The sequence below is a fragment of the Magnolia sinica genome, chromosome 19, assembly GCF_029962835.1.
Source record: "Magnolia sinica isolate HGM2019 chromosome 19, MsV1, whole genome shotgun sequence".
Taxonomy (NCBI): domain Eukaryota; kingdom Viridiplantae; phylum Streptophyta; class Magnoliopsida; order Magnoliales; family Magnoliaceae; genus Magnolia; species Magnolia sinica.
In genome coordinates, this window is record NC_080591.1 from 6555475 (window position 1) to 6571484 (window position 16010).

At 41.6% G+C, this 16010-nt stretch overlaps 1 protein-coding gene and 1 non-coding gene across 2 annotated transcripts; one reads left to right on the forward strand and one right to left on the reverse strand.

Moving 5' to 3' along the window:
• Positions 1-1329: 1329 nt before the first annotated feature.
• On the forward strand, positions 1330-1436 carry LOC131235935 (small nucleolar RNA R71). The gene has a single exon (XR_009166446.1). It is a non-coding gene; the product is annotated as a small nucleolar RNA R71 (small nucleolar RNA).
• An 8534-nt stretch (positions 1437-9970) lies between these two features.
• LOC131234795 (1-aminocyclopropane-1-carboxylate oxidase 1-like) lies at positions 9971-12986 on the reverse strand. The gene is made up of 4 exons (XM_058231753.1): positions 12795-12986; positions 12058-12290; positions 11186-11519; positions 9971-10464 (listed from the first exon to the last, which is right to left on the reverse strand). Exons 1-4 carry the CDS (start codon positions 12894-12896, stop codon positions 10198-10200), a joined length of 936 nt encoding a protein of 311 aa, XP_058087736.1. The 5' UTR covers positions 12897-12986; the 3' UTR covers positions 9971-10197.
• Between the last annotated feature and the right edge of the window lie 3024 nt (positions 12987-16010).

Sequence of the window (16010 nt, forward strand, 5' to 3'; positions counted from 1 at the left end):
TGGACCAACACATCCTCAATTATCCCTCTTGGTACACGAACAGAGTGATCAGCAAGTTGTAGTGTGGTTAGGGTGGGTTTTAATTCACCCAAACCTAGCTGTTTGTATTCCGAGTAGGGAATCAAATTGACGCTCGCCTAAGTCACGAAGTGCGTGATCAATTCGATGGTTCCCGATTACACATGATATGGTTGGGCTACGGGATCCTTGAATTTCTGGCACGTCTTGCTTGAGGATGGCGCTCACTTTCTCCGTCGAAAATTTTCTTTTGAATAATTTTCCGTCGTTGGTCGTGCATAAGTCTTTTAGGAATTTGGCATATGAAGGTATCGTTTACGACATCAAGTAGAGGAATGTTGACTTTCACTGTTTCAATACCTCTAGGATATCCGAGAGTTAGAGAGAGGTTTTGGTGAAACCAACCGTTGAGGGAATGGAGCAACTGGTTCTTTAGAAGTTCCGGTTCTACTTTTTGTGGGACATCCTGGATCCATCATTGTTGTCCTCTTGGTTCTTGAGGCTTTTCGGGCCTAACCGGAAGAGTTTTATCAATGATCTTCCCACTCCTAAGAGTGGTGATGGATTTAGCATGCCCCATCTGATTTGAAGAGCTGGGATCATTATTCTCGTACTGCGGTTTAGGATTGGGGATAGGTTGTGCAGGAAGCATCCCCTTTTCTATAACCGTCATACGAGAATCTATCTTTTGCATAAAATCTGTAATTCCCCGCATTGCCTGAGCCAGCTCTTGTATGGGATTTTGAACCGGTTCCTCTTGAGGTTTCACTTGATTTGGATTTTGATTGAAGAAACCTGGAGGAGTAGCCGTTTGTCCATTCCTCCAACTAAAGTTTGGATGATTTTTCCAGCCAGGATTGTATGTGTTGGAGTTAGGTCCAGTAAAAGGTCTTTGATAGTTATTTACGGCATTGGCTTGTTCATTCAACACTCCTTGAAAGGCAGGTATTGTAGGACAGTTTTCAGTTGTGTGAATGTTGCAATCACAGATGCCGCAAACAATTTCATTGACCTTATCCTTCTTTCCTTCCATGGCCTCAACTTTCCTTATGAGCGTAGTCACTTTACACTTGAGATCATCCTCTTCTTTCAAGAGATATAATCCACCTTTCTCCTTTAATTGAGTCGGCCTAGACGTGGTGTTCGATTTTGGGTAACCAAGATTGTGTTTTTTCAGCCAAACTATCGAGGTAGTCCCGTACCTCGTCGATATCTTTATTAATGAACTCTCCATTACACATTGTCTCGACCATTTGGCGCATGGAAGATGTCAGTCCATCATAGAAAAAATTTGTAATGCGCCACGTTTCAAATCCGTGTTGTGGGCATGAACTGACCAAATCTTTGAACCTTTCCCAACATTGAAAGAATGTTTCATCTTCCTTTTGGGCAAAGTTCATGATCGCTTTTCTGAGGGTAATCGTTTTATGATGTGGGAAGAATTTTTTATGAATTCCCTCTGCATTCGTTCCATGTGCCAATGGATCTAGGGCGTAGTGAATGTAACCACGTCTTAGCTTTCTCTTTTAAGGAAAAAGGAAAGAGTTTCCTAATTGTATCCTCGGATACATTAGGAAAACATAATGTAGCTATTATCTCATCGAACTCTTTCAAATGTAAATATGGACTTTCGGATTCAAGTCCATGGAATTTGGGAAGGAGTTGGATAACTCCTGGCTTGATGTCCATTTGTCCTGTGAAAAATCATGCATGAGGGCATACTCACTCCCGCCGGTTGCAGAAAATCTCGTAAAGTACGAGGCGGGGGTGCCTGTTGCACCTCATTCTCATCTTGGGTATCCTCCACCCTGGGTGGGAGTAGAGGAGGTTGGTCTTCAGCCATAACTTCACTTAACTCAGGGGATTTCGAGTGGTGTCTAGTCCTGCGATGGATAGTCAACCCCTCAACCAATCCTCCTTCAGTCAAGAGACGTCGAGTGTCGTCACGGGCCCACTTGGGCATGAAAACACTCGCAGCCCTAAATTAAAAACTTAACCCTAAGAAAGGAAAAGAAAAGCTAGAAAGAAAAAGAGAGTTGGAAAGAAATTACCAAATTGAAGCCCCTAAGTTAAGGACCTGCAAAATAAAACAAAATAAGTTAGATTCTAAAAAGGAGAAAAACAATCCTTAAAAGAAAGATAGAAGTGAACTAGCTTCTAAAAGAAAGAATTCCTAAGAGAAGATGAAAATTTCTAAAATAAATTAGGAGAGTCCTAACTTAGAAAGTAAATTACTAAAGGAGAATTTAAAAAAATAGAAAGTAGGGAAGGAGTGTACCGAATTAGAGATTTCTATCTTAAAGGCCTATAAAATAAGAAGGTTAGTTTCTAAACAGATATTCTAAAAATAAATTAGGAAACAAAATTAGTTTCTAAAAGTGTTAGAATTAGAAAGTTACTAAAATAAAACAAAAATAGAAAGTTAATTTCTAAGAAGGGAAAGAAATAACCTAAATTCTAAAAATATGAAAAAGTAGAGAGATTAGGAAGGAATTACCAATTGAGAAACTTATGTCCAGATCCTATAAAATAGGAAACAAGTTAGTTTTGAACTAAAAATAGAAATAAATAAATAAATAAATAAAAACTAAGGTTAGTAAAATCCTAATCTTAAACTAATCCTAAAACCAATTAATTTCAGAAAATCGTATGGCGCCAAAAACTTGTTCACTCCCCAAGTATAGGGTTGTGATGTAGTAATAAACTCGGTAAGACCGAGGTCGAATCCACAGGGACTGATACCTGTACGTTATCTGAAACCAAGTAGAACTAGAACTAGACTAAGATGTGATCTAAACCAAATAGAAATTAAGGAATAATTGTGGAAGAATTATCTAAGACTTTAAGGAATTCAAAGGAAGGAAAACTAGGGATTCAGAGGATCCACTCGTAGAGATCAGGGAGATCTTTTGCCTGCATCAGGAATCATGGAAATTAAACTGAACTTACTTGATCTGGTTTTCAAGAGATGAAAGGTGTATGAATTAGAATGGATTCCATCACCTAACCTTGCCCAGGAGACAAAGCAAACAACAGAAATTAATCTAATTACCAATCAATCAACATGCCATGAAAGTTAGGCAGAGTACCGTCATCCGACCATGCCCATGAGACGATGGTGAACAATAGGGCTTCCTGACTTCATAAACATGAAAAGGAGAAAAGGAACATGCTCAAAGCTATCACAGACCCATTGTAATTTCAGTCACAATAGACCATTAAAAACTACAAACATTCCCTTAATAATTAAACCATAATCAAGTTCAATTCACGATTAAATAGTTAACCCAGCAATTAGAGTCTCCCATCTCACTACAAGCTTCACCTCTTAGCCCTAGCTAAGAGGTTTAGCCCGTCATGATGCGGGCTAAATTCTAATTAAAAGAAAAAGAAGAAGAAAAAGAAGAAGGAACAAAAAAACAAAGCAAGGAAATAAAGTAAAAGAAAAAAACTTCTCTCTCTTCTCCTTGTCTTCCCGTATCTCATCAAAGAACTCCTCCCATGCACAGCAGCAGCAGCAGCCCCGTTTTCTTCTCCCAAACGAAAACTCCTCAGCAGCACATTCAGCAGCCCCTACCGCAGACCGTCCTTCCTTTCTTCCCGTTTCTTTCCAACCAAAGACGAACTCTCCCCAAAAACTCCCTTGGTTCTCTCTCTTCTCTTTCTTTTATAAGCAGAGAAGATGGTGGGGAGGTCGGTTGCAGGGAACCGACCTTGCTTACGCTGAGAAAAATCGGAATTTCTTACGCACAGCAGCGTTTTCTGTCGCAGCAAAACCGCGAGACCGGTTTGTGTTTGGATGAGATGTGGACCAGCATGCGATCACGTCCGGGCATTCCGTCAACTTGGGAAGGGTCTAAATTTCCCTCCCAACAGTTTGGACGGTGTCGATCTTTCAACCAATCACCTCCAAGATCATTCAATGGGCCGTAAAAGCCGGGGCAGCGTCCGGAACTTGCGGACGCTGGCTTTGCGCACGGCAGCTGTGCTGGACCTTGAGGGAGCCACTCTCGGTGATCTTCCAGTGAATCAGCGTCGATAATTAGATTCATAAGGTCTACTTAGGCCAATCTTTCAAATTCGAAGTGGATCCGAGCTTTAGGTAGACCACACCACTAATCAACGTAGCAGAAGCATCCAGTCTTTGCATTCTTAATCGTTTACATAGTTGCAAGGAATTGATCAGGCTTTGGTCGATTTCTAGGCCCACTCCTGATGGTCGGTCCGGATTCTACCGTTGGTGTACGGTGGTGGCCCACAAAGGAAAACCGCAGGCTCTGTTTCGTAATAGAAACAGAACTTATGTTTTTGAAGATGAGACGTCAGGGAGAGTCTTGCCATGCAAGTTTAGTGCAAAAAGTGTAGTACGTACACTGTATGATGATTATGAGAAATCCACACCATCCATCTTGTTCCCCATTTCATTTGAGCCGTGGGGCCCGAAGTTAAAGCGTATCTGGACAGCGGGTGGGCCCCAAATCAGGGGTTTTATGGACTGATCTATTAGTTCTCCGCCACTTTCACGAGGATCCAATGGCTGAAATTTGGCGTGTACGGTTAATTTATGGTCCCAATCCCATGTATGAAGTTTGAGCCAATCGGATGGTGGGAGCGCTGTGATCTTGCATTCTGCTTAACTTTCAGGCCATTTGAGCTTCAGTTTCTCGATTTTCGCGGACTCCTGGTGTATAATTTCGTCGCTCTTAGTCTTCTAGAGTCCGTTCCCTGCTTTAGTGTCATCAGATCGGTAAATCCATGCTTTTTAGTGTCCTTTCCCAGTCCAAGCTCATGAAGACGCCCTGCATCACAAATTCAATTAAATTAGGCTATTAAACGGTGTCATGCTTGTAAATCCATGCAATAAATGGGTCTGATATGCAATATTTGGGCCACAGCAGCAGGAACCCATCCCCAATGATGGATGGATTCCATACATGCAAAAATTCGAGATAAACGTGTGCATCCGACCATTAAATCGTGACTGTTAAATGGGAAGTTCACACGTGCTTCACTCTATAAAAACCATAAAAACCGACCGTTGGCCTCGGGATTCGGACCACGAGCTCGCAGAGAGAGAGAGAGAGAGAGAGAGAGAGAGAGAGAGAGAGAGAGAGGAACCGAGTTTCTGAGTTGGGTATTGAACCAGGTGCCACAATGCACTGAGTCAAGCCGTTCGAGTCGGATCGAGTCGGGTCAGTGCAGCCCATAAATACCTTTTAGAAGGAGGGAAAAATCAGAGAGAGATAGAGGGATTATGATAGAAAAGAGAATCAGGAAGAAGGAAGGAAGGATAGGTGCGATCTTGGTGCCGCACTGAGTCGACCTGGCCTCTCGGACTAAGTCGAATAAGTGCAGACCAGAGGCATCTCTAAGTGTGCAAGGAGAAGTCAGGTAACGCCAAACACACCACCTCCATTGTCCATTTCATTTTTTCCAGTGACAATAGGGTCGTTTGGCTCTCTTAGTCAGTCTATGTAATGGTTAAGTCTTGGCCCGGAACCAAGACCGGGTGATGGCTGTGATATGGGCCAAGATAAGCTAGACCTAAGACAGACCTAGGTGGCAGCTAGAGCTGAGAACCCAGCTCGATTCAGTGTGAAACCGGACCTCCAACAATTGTTCTATACCAATCCAGACTTTCAGCAAAAACATATGGGCCGGCTAAACTCGACGAGCTGGGAGAGCACATCTGCATCAATGCAATGGTGGGTAGTATTGCCATTTTTTGATGAGCAGAAAAAGCCAGCTTGATCAAGCATTTCTAATTATTTTCTTTTGCTGAGTCCCAGCCACCAAACCAAGTCGTGTCCAAGCCTAGGAACATTCCCAAATATGGGATGAAAGTAGCCTTCAGTTGAGCCTTATGCTAGGTTGAAGCCAGCCTTGAAGTCTGGGCCGAAAATGGCTTCCAGGCAGACCGTGAGAATCAGACTGAGAACTTTCACATTTTGGGCCGTGTAGCTGGGGTTCAATCATCCCCCCAGCTGGTCCAAAAACAGCCACATTACGGGCCGTGGTGTGGGTCGGAAACAATAGCTGAGGGAGGTGCTGGGACCAATCAGTGTGCTGGGCTAAAACCAATCACGTTTTGGGTTGAAAACAACCTCAAAACTGGGTTGAGATCAGACCTAGTTCCAGCAAGAAAAGTGGATCGAGATCTGGTCGAGGATAGCCATGAGCGTGAGCTAAGATTCGGCCTGAATGAAGCTCAGGCCTAGAAGCACGTCGGGTTGTGGTATGGACTAAAGATTAGGCCTCCAACAATTGTGCTGAGCCAAGCCAGATTCCAGCCAAGTATATGGGCCGAACTCAGTGTCTACAGTGGGTTGATTAGAGCTGGATCTTAACTAGTGATTTGGGCTGAAAACTAGCCCAGAACTGAGCCAAAACCAGCCCAACTTGGGCCAGAATCAGCCACTTGATCTGGGCTGAAAATCGGCCCAGAAGTGGGCCAAAACATAGCAGGCCCGAGTTTAGGCAACCAGGTGGGCCAGACCATTGGCCCACCTCATCATACATTGAAGTGGGCCATGTTCCAGTGGGCCTTGCCATACATTGCAGTGGGCCACGTCCCAGTGGGCAGCACCGGGAATAAATCCCAGTGGGCCTCACCATACTTACATAGACCACACTATAGCAGCGAGAGGGTAGCCAAGCTAGGCCGAACAAGGCCCAGTCTAGCCCAAAATCTTTGAGCCATCCATGACCAGCTATAATGGGCTCCGATCGGCCCAGATTAGACTACAATTGGCAGCCAGATCGGGCCAAGGTAAGGCCCAGTTTAGGCCTTGATTGTTGGGCGAAGTCTGGCCCAAAGTTACATGTAGGAGGGCCCTTATCGACTTGCTCAATCGCTAACTTATTAATACAATTCTTGTCTTGGAAATAATTCTAGGAAATCCATTATAAGGCATTGGACCGATAGCTACAACAACTCAGGTGATTATTTTTCCCCTTGGGCTTACATCTCTAAGTTAGCCAAACATAGTATACATCAAATTACTATCGTTAGTTCAAGGTCCTAATAGTTGTTGAATTTTTTTTAAATTCTACTAATTGTCCTACTCCAATTCATGATTGATTCTGTAGACTTACATAATAATTAGTAAATCATGAGTGCCATTCATATGCAATGATCACTGACTTCCCATGCTTTGGTATTATATTGCTTGATAGATTGTACTTTAGTTTCATGATGATACATTGAAAATCCTATTACCATTATGAAATTCTATGCACTTCACATGTTAATAATTGATTGCGAGTCGCCTTAATATTCAAATCACAACATTACACGTGGAAAATTCCACTATTGCATGCCACACTTGGGATGTAGTTAGACAGATTGTGTGGAAGAAAAGGGCCCTTGACTTAGTGTCATTTTGATCAAATGGTTTTATTTAACATCCCAAGGTAGAAAACCTCATGAGTAGGGGATGATGGTCATGGGACACTATGCCCGGGCTGTCGGCCTACGTTGGGTGACGAGATCCCCGTAGTGACTATTGAGTTTCTTAAACTAGTTGGTTGTAATTGGAATAATAATTATCTGGCTAATTATGCATTCATAGCATATTGGCGATGACGAGTGACTAATTTTGGATGCCGTAGCACGTGCCCTATGTTTATTAGGGTATTGTTTCGCTGGCTTCCAGACCACCGACTATTGACCCTTGGTCAATATGCTGTACAAGTTATGCTACACTAGTGACCTAGTACGAGATATGTACGATGACTTGGCACCATGCTGTACGAGATATGCTACGCTGGTGACAGGTCTTATGCATGGGTGACGAGCCCAAGTCTGATTGGTTGAGCATCCCCAGGTCGATATGCATTTATTCATCCATGCATTTTAATAAGATCGCATCTTGTTTGTTTTGTATGTATCATTGCTTTTCTTTAAACTATGTTTGTTAAGGCGGTGGTGTATAATCTTAAGGGGAATTCACACTGAGCTGACCACTCATTTATCGAATATCAAACCGTACAGAGTATACAGGTATAAATGGAGAAGATGGCAGCACTAGCCCTAAAGACGCGATGGTGGAGCCCGAAGACGGATATTATGAAGATGAGCCGCAGCAAGAAGCGGCTAATTACTCTGGGCTTAACCAGTAGTAGTAACATTTCTTATGGTTGATTGATACATTGAAACTCTTAAAACTTTATAACTATGGTCCCTAGTTGAGTGGGCCAAATATTCGAATTTATATGATATTATCCATGCTTACTTATGCTATCGCACTCTGACTTGATATTCAGCTAATTCTGATTTATTAACCCTCGTGTTTCTGGAATGAGTCTCGTACTCGGGTTTTAGAAACTGAGGCGTTACATTTTTTATAGAGAAGTTCAAATTTTGTTCGATTTCTCTAGGTCTGACGAAAGTTTGATGAAGACAGAGTGTGCACGAAAATGGACGACAATGTGGTTACTATGATTGACATAATTAGAGATGGAGCTTGAAGCTATGGATCATGATGAATAAAGCTATGGTGGAGAATTTTGTTTGAATGTTTTCAATCTGTATAAAAGTAAATGGAGTTTGATCGATCAAACAGGCTACTCGATCAATCGAGTGACCTCGGATTAGATAGATTGGTCTTTTGACAGCTTTAGATAGGTTCAATCAATCGATCTTAGAGGTTCAAGCAATCGACATAATTTGAAAAATTCATGTTAACTTTATGAATGCTTTGAGCATGTTTGATTGATTGAACATGGGATCTCGATCGATCGATGCTTAATTAGATTAATGACGCGCACAATTTTGCGTAATTGTGTAATTTGTTTCCTATTCCGAGTGTAACATTATATATATGGGTATAATACGTGATTATGATAAGAGAACAAAGAGGGGTAAATCGATTCTAGGGTTTGGAAGGGAGAAAACAAGAGTCTTCTTATCTTTAAGTGATTAGATATCTTATACTTTCGTTTTCATAGTGGATCTGTTTGTCGTTTTATGTCGTGATTTTTTCTCATAAGAATTTCCCATGTAAAATCATGTGTCTCCATGCATGCTTTATTTGTGTTTGTTTCTCATTGTGTGATTTAAATTTTGAATTTACTTCTACATTTTCCTAGCAATATGATGGATCTGGATGGTCCTAATCAAGATTTTTAAAAAAGTTTACAATCGAATCTTCATCCAGGTGGCCCACTCCGTCAACTATCTTTTCACTCTCTTAGACCACGTCAATATCTAGTCCCATGCCTGCCTTCCCCATTCCTTGTCAAGATAATCATGATTGATTTGATCCCAAAATTCTTATCATATGGGGCCCGTCGTTATTATTCAAGATCCTTGGCAAGTTGGAAGTCCCAAGTGGATAAGTTCATGCTCACAATCACTGTCATGAATTAGGTTGTGGATTTCATGTCCAAGGAAGTAGAAAATGTATAATGGTCATCAATTTTGGGCGGCCTTTTATTCAACTGGGAGGTAGGTTTTCCCAGCTCCAAATCTATCATGAGCCCATTGTAAGAATCCATGATTATTTCTATCCCATAGTGAAGAGATTCGAAATGTTGGGCGAGTTTGGAAAATCCATGGTTTAGCCCATTTAATTCAACTTACTTGTATGCCAAGTAAACAATTTCTAAGTGCTTGATTATCGTCCATCACACTGTAGCAAAGTGTCAAAGCATGCCTAATTTTGAATAGGCCCACCTAATCATTTAAAAATTAAGGTGGCCTGTAACAACCCTAGGCCAGTTGCTAGAGCTATATAATATTCGTTGCTTTATTTTCTTGCCAACCCTTCATTTGCTAGACATTGATTGGATGGTTAGGATTAACCACTCAAACCAAAACTTTAAAGTAGCTGTAAATATGGGAACATTATATCTCAACGTAGGAACATGACCATTGAATATTAGAGCAAGAGCAAGATACTCAGCTTCAGCACTGGATCAGCTCATCAAACCAAAACTTAAAAAGAAAAGATGACGAAATGAATAACACGCTTTTATTATTATTCTTATTATTATATAATTTCTGAAAACACACGGAAGAAGAATAGATAATCATTCAATCAGACACGAGAAAAAACAGCAAAAGCAATGACGATTCAATCAGACATAAGAGAAAACAGCAAAACCAAGGGCAGTGAGGTGTGTGTGAGTGAACCATGGTTCAATCCTTTGTATTGCCTTCAAAAAAAGCTAGCTCTATCAATAGCAAGCTTGGCCATTAGATGGGGCCACAACGCCACCCTTCTTCATGGTTTCAAAACGAGGCTCTTTTTCGGCGAACTTGGTGCCCGAGTATATTTTCATGTAGTCTTCGAACCGGTAGTTCTGTGGGTACACCAGCTTCTCGGCCGGGCTGATCACTGCGTCGCTCGCTGGGTTGTAGAAAGAGGCGATGGACAGCCGTCCTCCCTCTTCCCTTGCAATCACACGGTGGGGAATGCTCTTAATCCTCCCATTGCTAATTACCTGTACAATGAATTTTCAAAAAATGCACATGATCAATCTTAATTATGAGACCATGATTAAAAGACAGCTATTCGGATCAACTCGTCTACCATGAGTCAAGTTGTGACTTGCACGATGGGGCTGAATTGGCCCAATTCACCGTATCGAACCCGATCGGGTTGTACTGAATCCGAGTCAGACTCATCCAAGTCTAAAAACCATATATGGGATCCACCACCTGGTAGGGCTGTTATCAATGGCTGCCCAGACCTGCCGGCAACTTATGAACCCAACTAGACTTAAATGAGTCTGGGTGTATTGTTCTGCCCTGTTGAGAAGTCAGGTTGGGTTCAGGTCCACCTCATGAGTAAACTCAGACTCGGTCGAGCATGCCACCCCTTGAAATGGGCTAGTCGTGACTCGAGACTGAACAAGTTGGTCTGAGTTACGAAGTTAAATAAAGCATGGTCCACCATTTTTTGACCCTGCTAAAATCAGTCTAGTCGGGTCCCACCATCACTCATGGCAGATCGTGTCTGGATTAAGTCAACTTAGTTTTAATAATAGTATTAAATATAATAGTCATTCTAGAAGTGATGGGTCCCACTCTTTTCTTGGTGGGCCAATTCAGGATTGGACCGTCTGATTAATTGGACAATGGCCCAAGAACACGGTCAGGACAAAGGTTCCATGGCTGATGTGCCATTCTCAGATAAGTATCCATGAAAATGTAGACACAAACCTCTAGTTGTTCGCCAGTGTTGACGAAGATGGAGTTGGGCAGTGGAGTGACATCGACCCACTCGCCGTCCTTCAAGAACTGAAGGCCGGGGATCCTGTCGTCTTGAAGGACCAAGATCAGACCGCCGGCGTCGCTGTGTGTCCGTAGACCTTTGATCAGATCGGCCTTTGGGCATGAAGGGTATTGGGCGAACTTGGTGCCCATGAATGGGCCATTAGCACCCGAAAAGGCCTTCTTTAAGTAGCCTTTCTCAAGTCCCAAGTTCTCCCCAACCAGATCCAACATCTTCTCAGTCAGCTTAATTGCTTCTGCTACATATTCTTCAACAGCCTCCCTGAAATTTAGAGAAATCAAGTCATTCTGAGAATGTTCAGATGTGCTTTACACACAGCTGGGGTCCACCTTCTAATGATCCAAACCGTTCGTATGGTGTGTGTCGTGGAATGGAGAGGACACAAAAAAATTTCCACTTTAAATAATCTTAAGCAACTGATTTGGCCCCGATCATATGTGGACAAATTGGTAGTTTGTTTTCCACAAGTCATTTTAAGCATCTCCAGCTGTGTTTTATACGTGTTTGTGGCCCACCTTATGATGATCCAAACCGTTCAGATGGTCCATGTGGTGGATTGGAGATAACCCAAATCCCCGTTTTCAAGTGGTGCTAACCATCTGATATCATCCATAAACCGTTCATATCGTCAATGTGGTGGATTCGAAACAAAACCCCCGAAACAACCCCAACACGGGCAGAAAAAGAAAAAAGAAAAAAGAAAAATCCATCATCAAACAATCCCGACCATCTGATTTAGTCCCGATCCCACGATTGGGTCCACCAGATCAACATCATCATAGGCGATGGAAAAACTTACTTGAGCTGGGCCGATAGATCCGGGGCGTCCGCGATGGTGGAAATCGGTAGGTTTTGGACAAAGAAGCAGGCCTCCCAATCAACGTCCGATACCTCCGATTCGGATTTGACCCCTTCCAATTTCTTCACCAACTCCGACTCCTGGAACTTCTTTTGTGCTAATGCAGCAAGGTGTGCGTTTGCCAGCTTCTTCACCTTATCCATTACTTCCAGGGGCATCCCATGGTTCACAATCTACACACAAACACACATGTAGAAATGATCAGATGGTGGTCATTACTAGTTGGGTGGACCCCATATCAAGATCATCTCATAGTCAAGCACTCGAAAATAGATATAGAAATCATCACACCCAGCAGTTATATGTGAATTCCTGCCCACATGTCATATACATAGCACATCTGATTAATTGAGAAATTGGGTGGTGATGGGAAGTTGTAAAGAGGCCCACTTCTGCTGATAAGTGGGCCATCAAACACACCACACGTGCGATATGTTTCAACGTACACATTCACGTGTGCTATCAGTGCCACATGTGTCAACGTTCACACACACACACACACACACATCGAAAAATCACTATTGGCAGAACCATTTGATGCCTGAGCAGGATGGAACGGTGATAAAAGGGGTACCACTCGAGAACGGTGGGACCCACTTCAACAAATTCAGATACACACATCATGGCTGTTTGATTGTGGGCATCTCACATCGGATATCTGCTCCGTCCAAACGTACCTGGAAAAAGCCCCAGTTCTCGAAGGCATCTCGCAAGAGAGCCATCGTTTCTTTCCTGTTCTCTCCATCCAGACCGCTCAGATCGATGACTGGCATTCCCATCGTTAGAGATTGTAGAGAAAAAAAGAGAGAAGGAAATGTATGTAAATGGTAGAGAAGAAAATGAAGAAGAAGCCCGAATTTAGAGTGAAGAGACAACGGCAATTGGCCCGGTTTATATAGGGTTTGCGTAGCTCAATGTAGCCACGCCAGTCTGCTTAAATCTCTTCCACCAAACACGTGTGGATTTGGAATGTGCGGTATCGTGTAAAAGTAAGACTGCGTGGTGTGACCCACGCCACCGACCATGATGGAATGTTGACGTGGACAAGTCGTGGACCCGCCATGATGTCTGTGTTATATTCACAACGCCTGTCCATTTTGCTAGCCAGATTATTTTAGGGCATGGCATGAACTTAAAAATGAGTTAGATCCAAAGCTCAAGTATACCATACCGCATAGAGTAGCAGGAATAATTCTTGGGGTTACAAGGAAAGCTGATATAAGTGTTTTCCCTATAAAGTTTTTAATTCGGTGGTATAGTTCATTTGGGCTTTTGATCTGCCTCATTTTAAAGCTTATGTTAAAAACTGATCACCTAAAATGATTGGACAGTGTGAATATAATATGTACATGGTAAGTCTAAAAAGATTTGCCACATCAATACACCATGAGAGTGGCACTCATGCAGAGTTGATTGGCTCGTGTACCACACACCACTGACCTGGCTGGTGTGAGTTCATGCCGTGCAAAGACAAGCACTGACTTTGCTCATGCTCCTAGTTGTACCAACAGTTCACAATGATGCATGTATTACATTATACTGTTCATCCAATTCGCAAGATCATTTTAAAGCACCAGCCCCAAAACGAGTCATATCTAAAGGTTAAGTAGACCACATCACAAATAGCAATGAGAACACCATTAAATATTTATAAGGTGACTATAATGTTTATTTTCTATTCAATTTGTTCATACGTTCACAAAGACATAAAGAAAGAAGAAGAAGAAAAAAAAAAAATCATATTGATCCAAAACTTCTATGACCTCAAAAGGGTTTCAAGTACAATCAGCTTCTAGAACACATCAGCTTTTGAAGGTCTGTTTGGGAGCTTCTAAATAGATGAAAATTGGAAACAAAATTGGAGGCAAAATAATTGAGAGTAAATGACTAATTCAATTATGTTTGAATGAGAGTAAATGAAATGCATTTGTAATTTAAATATTTAGTTTTAATGAGAGTGAATAAGGAAAATTAAAATGCATTGAAAATTTTCAATATATTCACAAAAATATATAATTTTCAAAATTAACTTTAATATTCTAAATTACTATACATATGTGATATTTAATAGAATAATTATAATAAGTTCAAAAATGAAGATATTTTCAACTCCAAGTGGGTCAAAAATATAAAATTTACAAACAAGCAATGACCAACCTTTAAATAGTTTGGATTATTTTTGAAGTGTGAATTTAGTGATGTAGTTAATAATTGAATTGTTTTGAAATATCATCAATGTGCTACATGTATGGTGGATATGTGCATAGCGGCACCTTTTTTCACCTGTGTGACTCTCTATGAAAACTCAAAAAAGTATTTCACCCAGTTTACTTATAAATTACTCACAATACTGCTCATTAACCTACATTTGCTTCCCTCCAGTGGCCCCAAATGGGCTTAGTATTGGGGTAGTTTGGTAATTTACTCTCTTGATACAACATCTCAACATTTGTAGGTAAAGGTGTATACGAATCGAGCTAGCTCAGTTAGCTCGCACGACTCGACTCAAAAAAACTCGATTCAACTTGGTTCGAAGCTAAGCTTGAGTCGAGTCGAGTCGAGTCGAGCTAATTTTTTGAGCTTGAAAATGAGTTCGAGCAGGCCATAGCTCAACTTGACTCGGATCAAATCCAGCTCGAATCGAACTTGGATTGAACCAGGTTGGTGACTTGGTTACTTTACCATTGATGTTGCTCACCAAGTGTTTGATAAAATGACTTAATGAAGTGTGGCTGGTGGCGAGAAAGGTATGTACATGAAACAAATATATATATATATATATATATATATAGTTTTATTTTTCTCAATTTTTATGTTGCTTAGAAGGTGTTTGCTAAAATACCTATAAAACCATTGCTTTTGTTTCACATACAAAGAGATTTTGAAGATGCAATCCAAGTGTCTGTGAAAATGCCTCAACGGCGAACTCAGCTCAATCTTGACTCAAACTCGGCCCGAGTTGACCCAAGTTGCTGACTCAACTGAGCCGAGCTGGCTAGTCAAGCTCCAGTACCGAGCCGAGCCAAGTTCAAGCTGAGGTCAGCCAGTTGCCGAGCGCCTCATCTCGACGCGGTTGGACTTGATATACACCCCTATTTGTCGGAGACATTGGCCCATTCATTTGAGGAAAACCTTCGAAGCGTTTCCCTTGTTTTCTTCTTCTTAGATGGATTCTTTCACGTTCGAAAGTATTCATGCCTACTGTGAAAAGACCTCAGAGTATTTACCATGTTGCAGACGTGTGTGACTATACTCCACACATGTGCCACCATAGCACATATGCGCAAGATCTATCCATCAATCTGGTCCGACCTTGTACATATTTTCCCAAAAAATAAAATTTGATCCAATCAGTATGTGGCTCCAATATTGGAAACAGGTGGATCTGATAGAAAACCACAGCTAAGTTTTTCAGAGCCGTGCATTTGTTTTGCAAGTTATGGTTAATCTGTTTGGCGGATCAATCTGTTGCTTGATCCACCGCATTAATATATTGGTATGGTTCGGATGGATGGACTGGATGCCAGACCTATCGTGCCATGCTGGCAGACGTGTGGTCTGTGCATGAGCTTTACTGTACACGCGCCTAGGCTTAGCAAAGCAGTATTTACTATTTTACTGTCTGACAGAACCTAATATGGTAGATCAGTCTTTTAACAGCCGATGTGGCAGGTGAAGTACCAGTCAAGACCGTTCATATAGTTTCAATTTCTATGGATGAAGATTATTTTGAAATATACAATAATCATTTATCTCATCCTTCTGATCAGTGGCCTTAAATTTCTACGGTAAAAAAATTAGTGACTTCAACATTCAGAGAGAGAAAATGGATTGGATTGTTTTCTAAGTGTGATTTCTGGAAATAAGGGCATACATGGCAGGCATCACTAAAT

What these genes read in the sequence shown, in the direction of transcription:
- LOC131234795 (XM_058231753.1), bottom strand. Translation starts at nt 12,896, where the DNA reads ATGGGAATGCCAGTCATCGATCTGAGCGGTCTGGATGGAGAGAACAGG. An exon ending in GATCTATCGGCCCAGCTCAA is followed by an intron (nt 11,520 to 12,057) that starts GTAAGTTTTTCC and finishes TCTAAATTTCAG; the next exon opens with GGAGGCTGTTGAAGAATATG. An exon ending in ACACTGGCGAACAACTAGAG is followed by an intron (nt 10,465 to 11,185) that starts GTTTGTGTCTAC and finishes TTCATTGTACAG; the next exon opens with GTAATTAGCAATGGGAGGAT.